This window comes from Polypterus senegalus, chromosome 17 (assembly GCF_016835505.1).
Source record: "Polypterus senegalus isolate Bchr_013 chromosome 17, ASM1683550v1, whole genome shotgun sequence".
In the NCBI taxonomy this organism is placed as follows: domain Eukaryota; kingdom Metazoa; phylum Chordata; class Cladistia; order Polypteriformes; family Polypteridae; genus Polypterus; species Polypterus senegalus.
In genome coordinates this window covers 84,980,490-84,998,562 of record NC_053170.1, presented here as the reverse complement: position 1 = coordinate 84,998,562, position 18,073 = coordinate 84,980,490, and the positions used below count along the sequence as shown (strand labels likewise).

At 39.7% G+C, this 18,073-nt stretch overlaps 1 protein-coding gene across 1 annotated transcript in view; it reads right to left on the bottom strand.

The window, feature by feature from the left end:
* Positions 1-3,140: 3,140 nt before the first annotated feature.
* The window catches only part of scpep1 (serine carboxypeptidase 1), a 29,108-nt gene continuing 14,175 nt past the window's right edge, over positions 3,141-18,073 (bottom strand). Inside the window, exons 9-13 of the mRNA XM_039739628.1 lie at positions 13,747-13,834; positions 13,496-13,609; positions 9,963-10,100; positions 9,063-9,220; positions 3,141-3,472 (exon numbers count right to left, since the gene is read on the bottom strand). Coding sequence (XP_039595562.1) covers positions 3,410-3,472; positions 9,063-9,220; positions 9,963-10,100; positions 13,496-13,609; positions 13,747-13,834 — 561 coding nt within the window. The 3' untranslated portion in view covers positions 3,141-3,409. The remainder of the gene's footprint in view (positions 3,473-9,062; positions 9,221-9,962; positions 10,101-13,495; positions 13,610-13,746; positions 13,835-18,073) is intronic.

Below are 18,073 nucleotides of genomic sequence, written 5' to 3'. Positions count from 1 at the left end.
GTCTGTGCATTGTAATGTTTACACGCACATCGGAATACAGAGTATGTAGCCAGTATCAGTTTGACATGTGCTGTACACTGACCACACAACTGGCTCCATCCACAATGTGCCACCTCATGTGTTCCTTTCCCTACTTCAAATTTTTAATGGCTGTGTACTTCATATACTGTCAGCTTTGCCGTTCTCAGACAGTTGGCAAACTTTGGGACTGGCAGAGTACTTTGTGTTCCAAGTTGTGTGTAAACATTACACAGAAGGTGGCACACTGTGGACTTTTTATTTACTAAATTTGCACTGCTGAAAGACAGGATTCACTCTAAAAGCGTATTTATTATTTGGTAAGTTTCTTCTCTGTTTGAATTGTTTAGCCAGTAGCCATACCACATGCATTTCCGAACAGAACATTCAACTGAAGCTAAGCATGTTTGGGTCTGGCCAATACTTGGATGGGAGACCATCTATGAAGGAATGGGTGTTTGCTTGGAGAGGTATTAGTGAGGCCAACAGGGGGGCACTTATCCTGTGGTCTAAATGCCCCACTGCATGGCTCCATCCTTCAGTGAGGTCCTGACTCTCTGTTGTCATAAAAGATCCCTTGGCATCCTTCATAAAGAGTAGGGTGCATCCCAATATTCTGGCTAAATTGCCCACCATGACCTAGTCATTCTGGCCCCCTAATCATTCCCCGTCTCTAATTGGCTCTCTCACACCACTTAACCACCTGAGAACTAATGTGTGGAAAGCATACTGGTGCAAAAATGTCTGCTGTCACATCATCCAGGTGGATGCTACACATTAGTGGTGGATGAAGCGACTCCTGACTCACTATGAAAAAGCACTGTTAGTAGTGAGAAAAACACTATACACTGTGTGCACAATTATTAGGCAAGTGAGTATTTTGACCATATCATCATTTTTAATGCGTATATTCCAACTCCAAGCTGTATTAACTTGAATGCTTATTGGATTTAAGCACGTCAGGTGATGTGTATTTGTGTAATGAGGGAGGGTGTGGCCTAGGGAGATCAACACCCTATATCAAGGTGTGCAGAATTATTAGGCAGCTAGTTTTCCTCGGACAAAATGGGCCAAAAAAGAGATTTAACTGACTCTGAAAAGTCAAAAATTGTAAAAAGTCTTTCAGAGGGATGCAGCACTTTTGGAATTGCTAAGATATTGGTGTGTGATCACAGAACCATCAAACATTTTGTTGCAAATAGTCAACAGGGTCGCAAGAAACGTGTTGAGAACAAAAGACGCAAATTAGCTGCCAAAGATTTGAGAAGAATCAAACGTGAAGCTACCAGGAACCCATTATCCTCCAGTACTTTCATATTCCAGAGCTGCAACCTACCTGGAGTGCCCAGAAGTACAAGGTGTTCAGTGCTCAAAGACATGGCCAAGGTAAGGAGGGCTGAAACCCAACCACCACTGAACAAGAAACATAAGTTGAAACGTCAAAACTGGGCCAAGAAATATCTGAAGACAGATTTTTTTCAAAGGTTTTATGGACCGATGAGATGAGAGTGACTCTTGATGGACCAGATGGATGGACCTGTGGATCAGTAATGGGCACAGAGCTCCACTCCAACGTGGAGGTGGGGTACTGGTATGAGCTGGTATTTTTAAAGATGAGCTAGTTGGACCTTTTTGCATGGAAGATGAACTCAAAATCAACTCCCAAACCTACTGCCAGTTTTTCGAAGACACTTTCTTCAAACAGTGATACAGGAAGAAGACCATGATTTTTATGCAGGCCAATGCTCCATCACTTGCATCGAAGTTCTCCACTGCGTGGCCAGCCAGTAAAGGCCTTAAAGATGAAGGAATAATGACATGGCCCCCTTCCTCATCTGACCTAAACCCTATCGAGAACTTGTGGGCACTTCTTAAACGCTAGATTTACGGGGGAGAAAAACAATACACCTCTCTGAAGAGTGTCTGGGAGGCTGTAGTCACTGCTCCACAAAAAGCTGATCGTCAACAGATCAAGAAACTGACAGACTGGCTTATGACTGTTATTGGAAAGAAGGGTGGCTATATTGGTCATTGATTGATTAATTTTTTTTTTTTTTGAAATGTCAGAGATGTTTATTTGTACATTTTGAGGTGTTTGTTTATTATTCTCACTATAACAGATGAAAAGAAACAAGTGAGATGGGAAAATTTTCATTTTTCCTTTAGTTGCATAATAAATCTGCACACTAATAGTTGCCTAATAATTGTGCACATATGTATTCCCCTGATGATGTTCACACTCACATTTCCGTTGTGAAACATTCAGGTTTCAGGTTTATTAACATTTTGGATTGACAGATAGCACTGTGTTTGTTCCATATTAAAATTAATCCTCAAAAATACAACTTGCCTAATAATTCTGCACTCCCTGTAGGAATGTCAAGAATTATTATTAAAATTGCAATTTACATGATATTAAATAATATAAAAATAATCTTGCTTGAATTCAAGTTTAAAAAATACTCCAAAATCATTTTCATAGAATAGAATGGCTTTAATTTGGACATTTTTGGATTTTTAGGCCAGTACTGTGAGATATACCAAATTTGGTAAATTTCATGATATTGCCTATATTGCCCACCCCTAAACTGTCCATTTAAAATACACTCTTCAACAGAAATGTGGACGCAAATGTGAAAGTTAAGTTATAAATATTAGGTCATATTTCTTTGCATAGCGGGAAACTGAAACATGATACAACATAAAGCTCCTCTGAAGTACAGTGTGGAGGCCATCTGATTCTGTACTGGTAAATATTTTGAAAACACAGAGTGAACAGATCAGTTATCAGTTATGCTGCAATGAATGGCCTGTTCTTGTCAAAACTGCTGGCAGTCAGAGCCATGCAAAATGATTGACATGTACTACACTTTTTTTGATTACTCCAAAAAGCAAGTTTCAAGTTACTTCAAGCACAAGCCAGCTTGTAACATTGTCATTCCAAGTCTCCGTCACAGCCCACTAAGTCATATTGCACCGACAAGCATTTGAATTTTCATCCCAGTAGAAATATAGTTAGACCTAATCAAATATATTGGGCAATAAGATATGGGCATGGCATGTAAAACATAACAAATCTGTTAAGAATTGTGTAATTTACAAAATAAAAAAGACAACTCATATAAAAATCAACCCAGTTTAATTCAGACTAATTTTTACATATTACGATGAACACAAATTGTTCCAATGATTGTGCACAAAAGGAAGAACATCCCTGAAAAGTGGCTCTTTAAAAAGAAGGAATAAAGCATTCAATATAAACTCAGGAAGAAAATAGCTAAGCAGCCACACGTTAAGTTTCCACAGGAAGCTTACTATGCTTGAAATTCCAGTGACCTGAGCAGTTTTCTTTCCTGTCTGAAGACTCCAGTCCAGCTGGGTACCAATGAACTTACTCCTGATTGGTTACCATTCTGAGCATTTTAAGAGCCATTTCTCCTTGATCAGCTGGAATCTTTAAAGCAAACAGACATACATTAAAATAAAAGTGTGAAAGTAATCACATTGCAAAACAGGCATAAGAAGTACAATTACCTACCTGCACAGAAAAATAATTTCTTCTATTGTTTTTGTTTCACTTTTGGACCTTGACAAAATATTGACAGCAGTAGAGTAACCATCACGTTAAAAAACTGACTGCTAGGTGTGCTACTTTAATCAAACTAAAGCTGTTGAGATTTATGGTTTCCTAAAAATAAATCCACAGCTTACTTTGCATGTATTGCACACCCAGCATCTTTATTGTATAAACATTATTTAAAACATTTAGTAATATCTTTAATTTTGAGCTGTTTTAGCAATTCAGCTTAACAGCATGTAATGTCTTAAGTACAAATAATGACGGACCACAAATGTTTGTGTTGTTCTTATTCTCTAGCAATATGTTAGGCTACTCCGTTGTAGCGTTTAATTTTAGCAAATGTTCTCTCATTGTATCAGTAATCATGTAAGTACGTTCAAAGTCAACCTCTCTCTTCGGAGAGCACACTCTTTTTAAAATTGGCTATTCAGTACTCTCACTTCTTATGTACTTCTAGTCTCTGGAGACAACCATGAGTGAACTGCACTTAAAAGTGGGTGGGAACATTTAAGTGGCTCACTGAGTGTCACATTTCTAAACCAATCCAGCGCCTCATGAAGATGGCACTTAAAGTAGAGGCAGGGATTCTGAACTCCAAAGAACAATACTGCTCTCATAACTGGGCCCAAATGGAAAAGTCAGCTGGTGCTTACAATAAATTGTCTGTTGTACAGCTGAAAAGACTCCTAAAAAGACCCCTATTAAATATATAAAAGTGTGTCTTGTGTGTGGAGAACCCGCTGTATGTGTTAAAAATGAATATAACCCATTGTAAGGTGAAAAAAAAAAAACAACCTTGCTGTAAAATCAGATTACACATTGGATTAGTGGTAAACATGAACGATACGTTGTCGCAGGTGCTGTGTGTGCTCTCTGTTGTACAGTTGCGACATCGGTCGATATAAATGTAGCAGGCAGTTCTTTCAATCTTCTGAAAATCTGAAATGCATTCAAAATAAACGATGTGTCATATCCCTGTAACAGCTGTCACGTGTGTTTGGTATCCATGTTCGTCTGTTCCCATCATCACTTCTGTAAATAGTAAAGAGTCTTAATAGATATGGAAAGCCTATAGACCCCCCTTGAAAGAAGCACCTGACTCAGATGCCAATTTAGAGCTAAAAGGGATGAGGCGGCTGACCATACTTAAAAAGGTTAAAGAGCAGTAGCCGGAGAGGATGGGCATCGGCACTTGAGAGAACGGGATGAAGTAACTTGAAGTTTGTAAAATTACTCTACCTACAGGAGACCATCAGATAAACCCAGGTTAATTTCTACAGAGATAAGCGATCCTTTCCGTTTTGATTGTGAATTTGTGAGCGGACCTGGCAGACCTGTATGAAAAGAGTGTTTCCCTATATTAGAGGTACAACTCTGTAAAACCCTCACAATGCAAACTTTAAAGAAACCATTAATTCTTCTGATGGATATCAATGGGTTTTTTTTAATTCAGTGTTAAGAAACTAATACTATCTTAAGTAACAAATTATTTGTTGAGCGTTTTATGTCCTGTAATTTGGAGCGGGGATTATTGCGAGAAGAGGGGCACTGCAGTGCAGGATTTTGCAAGTAGTTGATTTTGGGTTAGGCGGCACGGTGGCGCAGTGGTAGCGCTGCTGCCTCGCAGTTAGGAGACCCAGGTTCGCTTCCCGGGTCCTCCCTGCGTGGAGTTTGCATGTTCTCCCGTGTCTCGTGGGTTTCCTCCGGGCGCTCCGGTTTCCTCCCACAATCCAAAGACATGCAGGTTAGGTGGATTGGCGATTCTAAAAATTGGCCCGTTTGTGTGTCCTGCGGTGGGTTGGTACCCTGCCCAGGATTGGTTCCTGCCCTGTGTTGGGTTGGAATTGGCTCCAGCAGACCCCCCGTGACCCTGTATTCGGATTTAGCAGGTTGGAAAATGGATGGATGGATAGTTTAAAGCATATATAATAAAAAAAGGGCGGCACGGTGGCGCAGTGGTAGCGCTGCTGCTTCGCAGTTAGGAGACCTGGGTTCGCTTCCCGGGTCCTCCCTGCGTGGAGTTTGCATGTTCCCCCCGTGTCTGCGTGGGTTTCCTCCGGGAGCTCCGGTTTCCTCCCACAATCCAAAGACATTGGATTGGCGATTCTAAATTGGCCCTGGTGTGTGGGTGTGTTTGTGTGTGTCCTGCGGTGGGTTGGCACCCTGCCCGGGATTGGTTCTTGCCTTGTGCCCTGTGTTGGCTGGGATTGGCTCCAGCAGACCCCCGTGACCCTGTATTCGGATTCAGCGGGTTGGAAAATGGATGGATGATTTTGGGTTGTGTATGGTTTTCAGTATTTACAATAGCAATTTTATTTCCATTCTTGTCTTTGCTTCTGTTAATGTGCTCTGTAATTTTGTCACAAGTAATAGGAAGTATACTTGGTTTCTCATGCTCTGGATCATTCATTCATTTTTTTTTTTTGCTGCCATTCCAGGGTTCAGTAGCACGCATTATAATTGTGCTTTCTGACGATGGGGAAAGAGGTCTTGAGGAGCGGTAGACCCAGTCAAAATGAGGTGAAAAGGTCTACAAGAAGAGATGCAGAAAGATTCAGATTTTGGTATTCAAAAACATCCGCATCAGTAAATGTGCCTAATGATAATGAGAACATTTCAGCAGAACAACACAAGAGGCTGCACAGTATCCACCTTCTGCACGTTTAACCAAATAACCAAACTAACTTAAGATTACTATCTGTCTGGAAATACATAAATGCCGTACACCTGAATACCACAGCATTTTAACACTTAGTATATCCATAGACCAGGGGTGGCCAGCCCCAATCTGGGAGAGCCGCAGTGGTTGCAGGTTTTTGTTCCAATTCAGTTGTTTAATTAGAAGCCAATCCTCACAAATCACAGACCTTATTTAATTTTATGGCATGTTAGTGTTTTGACTTGACCATCTCAATTCATTCTTAAATCATAATTCTTATTTCCTTTCTAATGATACATGTTATCATCCAAGTGATTTGAAGCTTAAAACATTTGAGTAATTTTCAGTTCTTCACTTTCTCTGTAGTTTCCTTGTGTGTACGTGTGAATGATTAAATACATACCAGTGGAAATGGAGACAAGCTAGATATAGAACTGCTGGTTCTTTTGTCATTTGCATCTTGTTGCTAATAAGGAGCAGTTAAAACAATGAATACAGCTGTTTAAGACTAAAATAAGCAATTAAAGGGTTCAAAATCTTAACAAGAGGGACAACTAAAATGAAGGGCGGCACGGTGGCGCAGTGGTAGCGCTGCTGTCTCACAGTCAGGAAGCGAACCCGGGTCCTCCCTGCGTGGAGTTTGCATGTTCTCCCCGTGTCTGCGTGGTTTTCCACCGGGCGCTCCGGTTTCCTCCCACAATCCAAAGACATGCAGGCTAGGTGGATTGGCGATTCCAAATTGGCCCTAGTGTGTGCTTGGTGTGTGGGTGTGTCCTGCGGTGGGTTGGCACCCTGCCCGGGATTGGTTCCTGCCTTGTGCCCTGTGTTGGCTGGGATTGGCACCAGCAGACCCCCCGTGACCCTGTGTTCGGATTCAGCGGGTTGGAAAATGGGTGGATGGACAACTAAAATGAGGCAGAAAAATGTCACTTTGGCAGTAAGTACTGCATCAGCAACAAACGATTTCCCATGAAGCACTTGGGTTGGAACAAAAAACTGAAGCCAATATGGCCCACCCGAACCCACATTGCTTAGCTCTGATTTAAAGGGTCTGAGTCTTAAATAGCAAATAAACTAAATGAAGTTAATTAGTAGCAAAAACTAGTCACTAATTATGAAAATGGTTAGAATGAAAACCTGTAGTCACTTTGGCTCTCCAGGATCAGAGTTGGTCATCCCGACATAAACCATAATGCTTATCTAATCTCAGTTTTCTGTTGTAATGTCACATAGTAATGCAATAGTCAAAATGACCGAAAGATACCTTAGCAGACAGAAGCAAATAAAGATCTAATCTATGCATTTTGTCACTATACTCAAACATTCAATGTAAAGTTCAAGTTTACTATCACATGTACCTACCAAAAGACAATTCTGGTGGCGTGAACAAAACATGAATTCTCCTTAAACATCCTGTTAATTCATTAAACCCTTACTAGCAGCTAGCAATGCTTTGTGAAAAGGATGGGGAAGTTTAGAGACTTTAAACAGATGAAATCACCTTCTTAACTCTTGAATTATATGCTCAATATCACCTAGTCCAACTCAGGGTCGCAGAGGGGCCTGGAACCTTTCCCTGTCAAGCCCAAGGCACTAACTGACCACAGAGGGAGCATTAGTGTAGTGTAGGTCCCACTCATGCACACGGTCACTTAAAGAATCAATTCAGAGTCATCAGGTTATCTAACACGTACATTTTTGAGATGTGGCAGTAAAGCTGGAGTAAACAAAGAAAAACCCATGTGGACACTAAGAAAATCTGCAGACTCCACACAGACACCGATCAGGTGTTGGATTCAAAAGCCATACACTAGACTTGGGAAGTAGCAGTGCTAGACATTGTATCACAATGCTACTCTTATTTCTGAACTATCTTCTGCAACTTTATAGTGGTGTGGCTTTTTATAAAGATGCTGCATCATGATCCATGCCACCTTCACCTATGGGGGATCTCTAGGAGCACCTGCAAGACCACTGGGGGAAGGGTCTAAGAACTCCAGTTGGTTCAGATCCTGTCTCTGTCCTTAGGAATGAAAAGATGAGAGTGACCAAGACACACCCTCGGAGGGTTGTTTTAAGTCTACCCACAAATGGCAAGGAGACTCATGATGTGCCAATACTTCTCAGACATACACCCTTCAATGGGACTGTAAAAGATAACAGAGAAAGAAAATCCTTAAATTTGTTGTCAGTCTTCAGTCTGACATGAGCTACTTTGGTAAAGGATAAAAGCTGGGGGACAACTTGCAATCCACAGAAGAATCTAGCTTTTACACGTTAAAGATGACCTTAATATTTGGCCAACCTTAAACAATAAGCACTCCCAGAATATCTGATCCCCCCTAACAGATGCACCATGTCACCAAAGCAAATCTCAAATTAAAGGGGTTTTTCCCTCATACGTTTTTTTAAGGCAACATCTCATGTAAAATAAAAATCATTTTGCTACAATTACAAGTAGAGAAATGAACTGAAAAAAGCAAAGTTTTCTGTCATTTAAATATCCATAGTAGTACTTTCTCATAATTTGGAAGTTTTAAATGTGTTAATGTAATTGACATTTACCTCATATTGAACCTATATTTTAAGAAAAAGGTCCAACATTTAACATGGGATCGTGTAAATATGAAGCAGTATGCTTGTGCTTATAAAACATCAATTATTTTTTATGGTGCATTGGACCCCCCCAAACGTAACCCACCCCAAATGTCAAATTTCACATATTGATCGCCTGATGTACTATCTTCTGAGTATTATTTTTAAAAGCCTAGCTCTTTATGATGATCTGACAGCTTACACTCTTACCATATGTCCAGCCTTTAGTATCCAGTAAAAAGCAAAGTTCTGGTAGGCTTTGAAGAATGCAGCAGTGTCGTCAGGAGTCACGTGCAAAGGTTTCCATTTCATGCTGTTAAACACAGGTTGGCCAGGCCATTTCAGTTTTTTCACCCAGGCTTCTTGTCCTATGGAATTAAATGTATTACTTATTTATTTTATTTACACAATAGCTATAACAGTAAACATACTGTAATACAACAGCACTACTGAGATTAATCTTATGGTATGGTAATTAAACCAGTACAGTGTAAGAGAGTCAAGTTTGCCAGAATCTAATGAATGCCAATAAGAAAAGCCCTTTCACACAATCCCTGTATTAAAATATGTCTACCCTTAATATGTACTTTATAAGCATTAGGGCCTAAACGACTTCTAAATATTGGTAGTGAGAAAAACATAGGATACAGTTTGTTTTCTGCTTTATGACAAAAAATATCAAAATTAACAACTGCATCCTTAGACATCCAAAGCTTTGATTCTTCCACTTCCACATGACACAAACACCGAAGATTACATCTAGCTACATTATCAGCAACATCCAAGTTGTCCACATTTTGCTCAGTGTTCCAAAATGTCATATGGTTTTTCTTTTTCCTTTCTGCCCAGCATAAGAACCATATGTTCAGCACTTTAATTCAGAAAGTGCGAAAGAAATGTATTTTGAGTTAACTGACCAAAAACATACAATCAAATACTGCGTCACGGGGCAAACTAAGATCAAAGACGAAGTATCTACTAAATGTTGAAAGAATGAATTGGTGGGGTAAAGTTCTCATAATTATGCAACAATTAAAATTAGATTGTTGAGATAATCTATCCTATTGAATAATTTGCTTAAAACTCACAAGTTTAGAAAAGAAAACCTACCCACAGTATCCACAATCAAATCCAACTGTCCATTGTAGACTGTCACATTGACCTGTTCAGCGAGGAGCTGGTCCACAATATCAATGACAGGTTTCATGAAGTCTCCTGACATGTACATAAAAACATCTCCAGATTGTCCTGAAAGAAGAAGGAAGAGTTTAGACATGAGTCATACCATCTAATCTTCCATTCCCCCAGAAAAATAGACTTGTGTAACTCAGTGTCTGCCACAATACAGTACGGGTCAAAAGTTTTAGAACACCTCCGTTTTTTCAGTTTTAATGGAAATCCACAAAGTTTAATATTTCACGAAAAATCAAGTCATAGAAGAACTATCAAAAAATAAACAATGGCAAATAAAAAAAAGTCAAAGAATCATTATATGTACAATATTTTATTCAAAACTGTTGATTCATCAAAGTAGCCCCCTTTTGCTGATATAACAGCCAAACTGTGATAACTAACCATTGTGATTCAGAATTCCATTCACTCTGTGCAAGTCACCAACTCTGCCTCCACTGAAGGAACCCCAGACCATCATACTTCCTCCACCACTGTTTGACAGTTGGTGACACACACTTTCATCAACTCGACGGCGTACAAACACCCTGCAGGATGAACCAAAGATTTCAAATTTTGACTCATCGGTCCATAAGACTTTCTTCCGGTCTGCACTAGTCCACAGCTGGTATTTCACGGCCCTATTTTGTCCTTTAAGGAATGGTTTTCTTACTGCCACTCGCCTTGTCAAACCTGCAGCACAAAGTCTCCTCTTCACAGTAAAAATTGACACTTGCTTTTTTCCTGATCACTGTTAAGCTGTGCTTGAAGCTGTTGTGCTGTGCGGTGCCTGTGATAACACAAGCTAGTGACCCACAGAAACTTTTAGAACACCTGGGAAAATTGTTTGCTTCAACTTGCAAGGCTTCATTCCCTTTAATTGCATCTATTAATTGTTCCCTGAAGAAGGCCCATTTGTAATATTCTGAAATGTCCTTTTTGTTTCAGTTTTTGCTAACCTAAACGTTAAACTTAAACCCTCTGCCAGTTTACTGCTTACCTTTTTACCACTTTAGGTCATTCGTTGCATTTCAACTGATTACATTTAAAGAAAATCTGGAAAAACCAAAATGTTCTAAACGTTTGACTAGTAGTGTATATACATATACCATATTCATTTATATAATCACCACAAGCAATTTTTAGACATGTTTCCCTGCACCTACACTAAGAATTTAACAGTTGTCAATTCTATCATACACAACACAATTCAAAGTAGGAAACATTCAAGTTGCAGTAACATGTTCATTCTGTATGTCAGCTAAATAATAATAAAAAGCTTAGCAATGTAAATTAAGTTGAAACATTTCAACACTATTGGGGCCACAGGGAATCAGGAGATAATTATAAGACAGGCCTCACAGCAGGCCCGCCACCAGAAATATTTGGTCCCCAGACAACTGAGTACATGTGGTCCCCACATGCCAAAACCTTCAAATACGTATACAAAAAAAATCAAGCATGAAGGCCCCCCACCCCTTCCGTTAGGGCCCCAGACCAGAGTCCCGTTTGTCCCCCCCTGGTGGTGGGCCTGCTCACAGCTAAAATATTGCTCTAATTAAGTAATACTAGGCTGACCCGCCTTTTAAGGCGACCGACTTTTAAGTTGACCACTTCTTAAGGCAATTCAATATGTCGATCAATTTGATATTTTATACAAACTCATTAATTTGGTTATATTGCATTTGAGCGGTATTACTTTAATACTCGTAGTTTCTGTTATTTTTGTGATGATATTTAAACGTTTTTTCTATATTGAGGTCGCCCTTTCGAACCCCCTTGATATTTACTACGCGGTGAGGCATTTGTACTCCATCAACAACATTAATTATTTCCAGAGACATAATTTTGTGTATTTTTCCAGCATTGCGCACAAAAGCAAGGGAACGATGGGAGCACCAGAACTCTGCTCACATCATGTCGCTTCGTACCACAAGCTGCAAGTAGTAAGTCTGTGATAAGCGGAATACCGCTACGCTTTCCACTCACGGGACGGAAGGACAATCCCGACCGCTTTTATATAGTAAGAAAGAAGAAGAAGATATCGCACAGTCTGGAGTAGAAAATCATCTTTACCTGGAAAAACGAAACTACAAATCCCATCGTGCATTGCAAAATGGACGGGGCGTGTGTGAAACTCTGCGCCTGCGTAGCACTCACGGGACGGAAGGACACCCAACCGCTTTTATATAGAAGGATTGATTGTTAAATTAGGGTGAATAAAAATCCGTCAGACTTTTTTCCCTCCATTCTCTTCACATGAGAAACGGAAATGTTGAAGTGACTGCAGTGCTAAGTACACTGCAAAAACGGCTTCCTAAAGGACAAGTGTGAAGTTGCATGCAAAGAATACAAGCATACTACACCATTAATGTATAATTTCCCTACAAAATGTTGATTTAGGATGACTGCAAAGCCCCATTTTCAACAGCCATTACTCCAGTGTCCTAAAGGTAAACTCTATTAGCTCACAATTAATCATGTTTAAATGCTAACTAGTTATTTGAGAAACCTCTGTAATTGTTTTAGCACAGCTAAAATCTATTATAATGACCCATAAAGCATGCAAACGTCGCGTCTTTGGGGTGCAAGGTACAGTACTGGCATTGCTTACGTTTAATTGTAGGTTCAGAACAGCCAAACCAAAGCATCTGTCTCAAGAAACATGCCAGGCTATTGTTGTTCTGCAAAAAGATGGTTATTCTATGCAACAGATTGTCAAGAAGCTAAAGATTTAATAAAAAGTGTCCATTACTGTCTGAGAGAAGTGGGCAAACTGGATCTTACCAGGATAGAAAAAGAAGCAGAAGGCCCCGATGCACAACTGCATAAGAGGATAAGGACATCTGAATTTGTAATTTGATGAACAGAAACATTACAGATTTTCAGTTAACTAATACACACCCAACTACTGGTGTCACCTGCAACAGTTCACTGTAGAACACTGGAGCAATAGCTGCGAAAAATTGGGTTTTGCACTCAAATGTGAATTAATTATAAAATCAGTCCTTTCAAGCAGTCATAGCCATTTGCAACATTATTAATATCTTGGCTATATTTTTTATTCAATTTAATGGTACCTTGGTTCAATGAAAACCATGACCATTCTTGGGTTATTTTAAACACTAGTGTAGCTTTGAATCTGCACGTGATTTGTATAATTTGTGGTCCACTGTGGTCTGATTACTCTTACATTCCTGCTTCCAATTTGCTTTGATCAAATGGATTGTTTTCATTAGTGTCTGACAAAAAACTTTTGCGGACTAGAAATTTTTAATAGGATGATTGCCTGATGAAAATTATTTTTCCTCAAAATGTTTTATACTCATCAAAGAAATAAAGTGTTTTTCTCATCTTGGTTTTATTTTAAAATTTCCAGATTTGTGCTTTTGACACAAAACAGGTAAAAGGAGCCTGAAAAGAAAAACAAATGATCTTACTAAAACTTAGCATCTTAATCTCCTATTTCTTACCTCCCCATGTGACTGAATCTGGAATAATTTTGAGTTTTTTCCTGATTGGGCCATTCATTAGCTGGTCAAGTTCTTGTTGCTGAAAGCGTTTCACATGACGCTGAAAGAGAGAAGCTGTACACAAGCAGACTCGCATTAAACTGGGAGACATAATCATTTGGTAATTAATGTGCATATAGAGAAAAAAGACAGAATGGACTGCCATATAAAGAAGAAGAGTATGAGACATTAGAAATGCAACTTTTTCTTACCCAGTGGTGCATTTTGCATTTGGGCCACTTCCTTTCCGTCATCAGGGTCCATGTTGAGAATGTTATAAAAGTTAACTCCATCTGTATTCTAAAATATGGAAGGTATTAATATAGAAAACAAAGTTTCTGACATACTCCCAGAAAAAGAAAGTGCCTAAAATGCTCAGATCAACCACTGTAAATCTACTCAATTTCTGTGCCTAAAGAAGCTCTAGGTTCTGTTTTCAAACTGCAAAATTCACTCCATTTACTTTAAACAGATATTGCTATTCCCATGGACAGATATTAAAATTGTGAGAATGACCAAAAATATTTTAAGTGCACGAACAGGATACCTAAAAGTAACACACGCCTAAACTGAAGTTTCACTTTGCCATCTACTGGAGATTATTGGTAACTACAAAAAATAAGTTCCAATTCAATATTTCACAACTTCAGGACACAGGGAATCACTGAAGCTGGTTTTCTCAGTTAAACTGGTGGTGAGCTGGGCCTTGGATTGTACTTTACATATCTTTTTTATCAATATGGCTGGAATTGTTGCAATATACGTTTCTTTTTCACAATACAGTAAGGATTAGACTTGTCTGCAAAAAACAATGCTGCTTTAAATAATTCACAAGGGACTTAGTCTGAATTGTGTTTGTGACCTCATGGTTGTAATTCTCATATTTAATCCTAAATCATTTAGATCAACCTGAAATGGCACCAAATTAGGAATATTTTGTATTGATTTGTACCCACACAGAATAAACTTATTAGCTTTGCATACACACTTTTGTACAGTTCAAATATTTTGTTCTTATATATATTTATTCTGAACCATCTCACACAAAATTATTTCAAACTGAAAGAAGCTCTTTGTTCTCTCTGTTTTTCCTTTGTAGTTGTTAGTTTTGGATTAGATGCTATCTGGCCTGGCATCTGACATGTCAATAGAAATTTATAAACAGTTTGAAATGGTATGCATGGTGGCACAGCAGTAGTAGCGCTGCTGCCTCACAGTTAGGAGACCATGTTTTTCTGCTGGGTTTCCTTCTAAAGATATGCAGATTTGGTGACACTAAAATGACTCCAGTGTGTATATGTGAGTGCTTGTATTCACCTTGTTTCTGCCTCATGCCCAATGCTTGCTGGAATGGACACATCCCTGGATTGATGGATTTAAATCATTAAACATCCTTTTCAAGGCCTGCGGTGGGCTGGCACCCTGCCCAGATTTATTCCTGCCTTGCATCCTGTGTTGGCTGGGACTGGCTCCAGCAGACCCCCACGACCCTGTAGTTAGGATATAGCGGATTGGCTAATGGACGGATGAAATGGTATGTTACCGTCACTGCAAACTTGAATGTTGGCTCACCTTAACTGCCTTTCAAACAACCTACAAACTTGGGAGAAGTCATAGGAAAAGCAAAATGATCTTAAATCTAACTTACATCTGCAACACATTAAAATGTAAGAGACCCCGAGGAATCTAAAGTGGGTTATATTAAATACTAGCAAAATACCCGCGCTTCGCAGCGGCGAAGTACTGCCTTAAAATTTTTATTAAGAAGAAAATTAAAGCTTTTTAAACTGAGGGAAAATATACCAATAATTATTTGTTAAGGATCTCTTTGTATACCACATTGTGAGTTCGGCCCTCTGGTTGTAACATGACCAAGCTGTGCGCTGAGCTTACTCTTGAGCATGCAACGTACAGTTGGCCATGTGAACAGTAATCTTGTTTCAAATCTCACAGTTTGGATTGCTGCTGTCATAATCGGTTTGAGTTTCATGTACGACAGTATTTGCAGGACTTGTGTTGAAGTGACGTTCGGCAACTGTCAAGTGTTGTAAGCATACAACCGGTTTCCTCGATAAATTCACATCCAACTTTTGAGAGTTTAAACATTCATAAACATCAAAGTGTCCACTACTGAAATCGTCACCTGTGAATCTAAGATGTTTAAGAGGCATTGGCGGTTCTCCAAAGGTGTAAAATATTTGGCTATTTCGGTACACTTGAAAGCGAAAACTGAACAATTCAGCGGCAGCCATCAACTCACATGCAGAACCATAGGTGAAGGGCTTAAGTATTTCACTCTTCTAGTGCTCCTGTGTATTATAATTATCTCCTGTACCGTCATCAGTCCACACCTTGAACCTGTCCCAGTCATTCAATACATAAGACACAATGTTCCTCCGGATATCAAGAGTGAGCCTGATATGGCCGTGCAATATGTAACAAAGAGAATGGAAAAGATAGGTGCCATCTCCGGGCATGGAAACCACTCGGTAAGTGACAGTTCTTTGATCGATGGTGATCACCTCGATAGACATGTTAATGGGGGTACGGTTGGAATGATAAAAGAAATGGGTACCTGAACAATGTAAAGTAAGTCTAAAATACAGTGGTGTGAAAAACTATTTGCCCCCTTCCTGATTTCTTATTCTTTTGCATGTTTGTCACACAAAATGTTTCTGATCATCAAACACATTTACCCATTTGTCAAATATAACACAAGTAAACACAAAATGCAGTTTTTAAATGATGGTTTTTATTATTTAGGGAGAAAAAACATCCAAACCTACATGGCCCTGTGTGAAAAAGTAATTGCCCCCTGAACCTAATAACTGGTTGGGCCACCCTTAGCAGCAATAACTGCAATCAAGCGTTTGCGATAACTTGCAATGAGTCTTTTACAGCGCTCTGGAGGAATTTTGGCCCACTCATCTTTGCAGAATTGTTGTAATTCAGCTTTATTTGAGGGTTTTCTAGCACGAACCGCCTTTTAAGGTCATGCCATAGCATCTCAATTGGATTCAGGTCAGGACTTTGACTAGGCCACTCCAAAGTCTTCATTTTGTTTTTCTTCAGCCATTCAGAAGTGGATTTGCTGGTGTGTTTTGGGTCATTGTCCTGTTGCAGCACCCAAGATCGCTTCAGCTTGAGTTGACGAACAGATGGCGGACATTCTCCTTCAGGATTTTTGGTAGACAGTAGAATTCATGGTTCCATCTATCACAGCAAGCCTTCCAGGTCCTGAAGCAGCAAAACAACCCCAGACCATCACACTACCACCACCATATTTTACTGTTGGTATGATGTTCTTTTCTGAAATGCTGTGTTCCTTTTACGCCAGATGTAACGGGACATTTGCCTTCCAAAAAGTTTAACTTTTGTCTCATCGGTCCACAAGGTATTTCCCCAAAAGTCTTGGCAATCATTGAGATGTTTCTTAGCAAAATTGAGACGGGCCCTAATGTTCTTTTTGCTTAACAGTGGTTTGCGTCTTGGAAATCTGCCATGCAGGCCGTTTTTGCCCAGTCTCTTTCTTATGGTGGAGTCGTGAACACTGACCTTAATTGAGGCAAGTGAGGCCTGCAGTTCTTTAGACGTTCTCCTGGGGTCTTTTGTGACCTCTCGGATGAGTCGTCTCTGCTCTTGGGGTAATTTTGGTCGGCCGGCCACTCCTGGGAAGGTTCACCACTGTTCCATGTTTTTGCCATTTGTGGATAATGGCTCTCATTGTGGTTCTCTGGAGTCCCAAAGCTTTAGAAATGGCTTTATAACCTTTACCAGACTGATAGATCTCAATTACTTCTGTTCTCATTTGTTCCTGAATTTCTTTGGATCTTGGCATGATGTCTAGCTTTTGAGGTGCTTTTGGTCTACTTCTCTGTGTCAGGCAGCTCCTATTGAAGTGATTTCTTGATTGAAACAGGTGTGGCAGTAATCAGGAAATTGAACTCAGGTGTGATACACCACAGTTAGGTGATTTTTGAACAAGGGGGCAATTACTTTTTCACACAGGGCCATGTAGGTTTGGATTTTTCTTCTCCCTAAATAATAAAAACCATCATTTAAAAACTGCATTTTGTGTTTACTTGTGTTATATTTGACTAATGGTTAAATGTGTTTGATGATCAGAAACATTTTGTGTGACAAACATGCAGAAGAATAAGAAATCAGGAAGGGGGCAAATAGTTTTTCACACCACTGTACCTACACAATAACTATAATCGTAATAAATGAACAATAAAACAGCGGAGAAGCCGTGGATTAAATAAAAAGGCTGTAGTTATCAGCAGGGAGACGTGAATCCGTGGCGAAGCAAGGAAGGGAATGTAGAGACCGGAGCGACGGATGGCCTTATATAGGCAGGCAGCCAACAACGTGGGAGGCGTTGGGATGAGGGACCCAACGCCGCCTCACATGGTGACCGAGCTGCAGGCTATGGACGTATATATGTACGTAAGTAGGATTCAGTTAGCGTTGGGAACCCGCGTACCAAATTTCTTGAAGATGGGCCCATAAGTAACAAAGACCGTTGAAAAGTTCAAT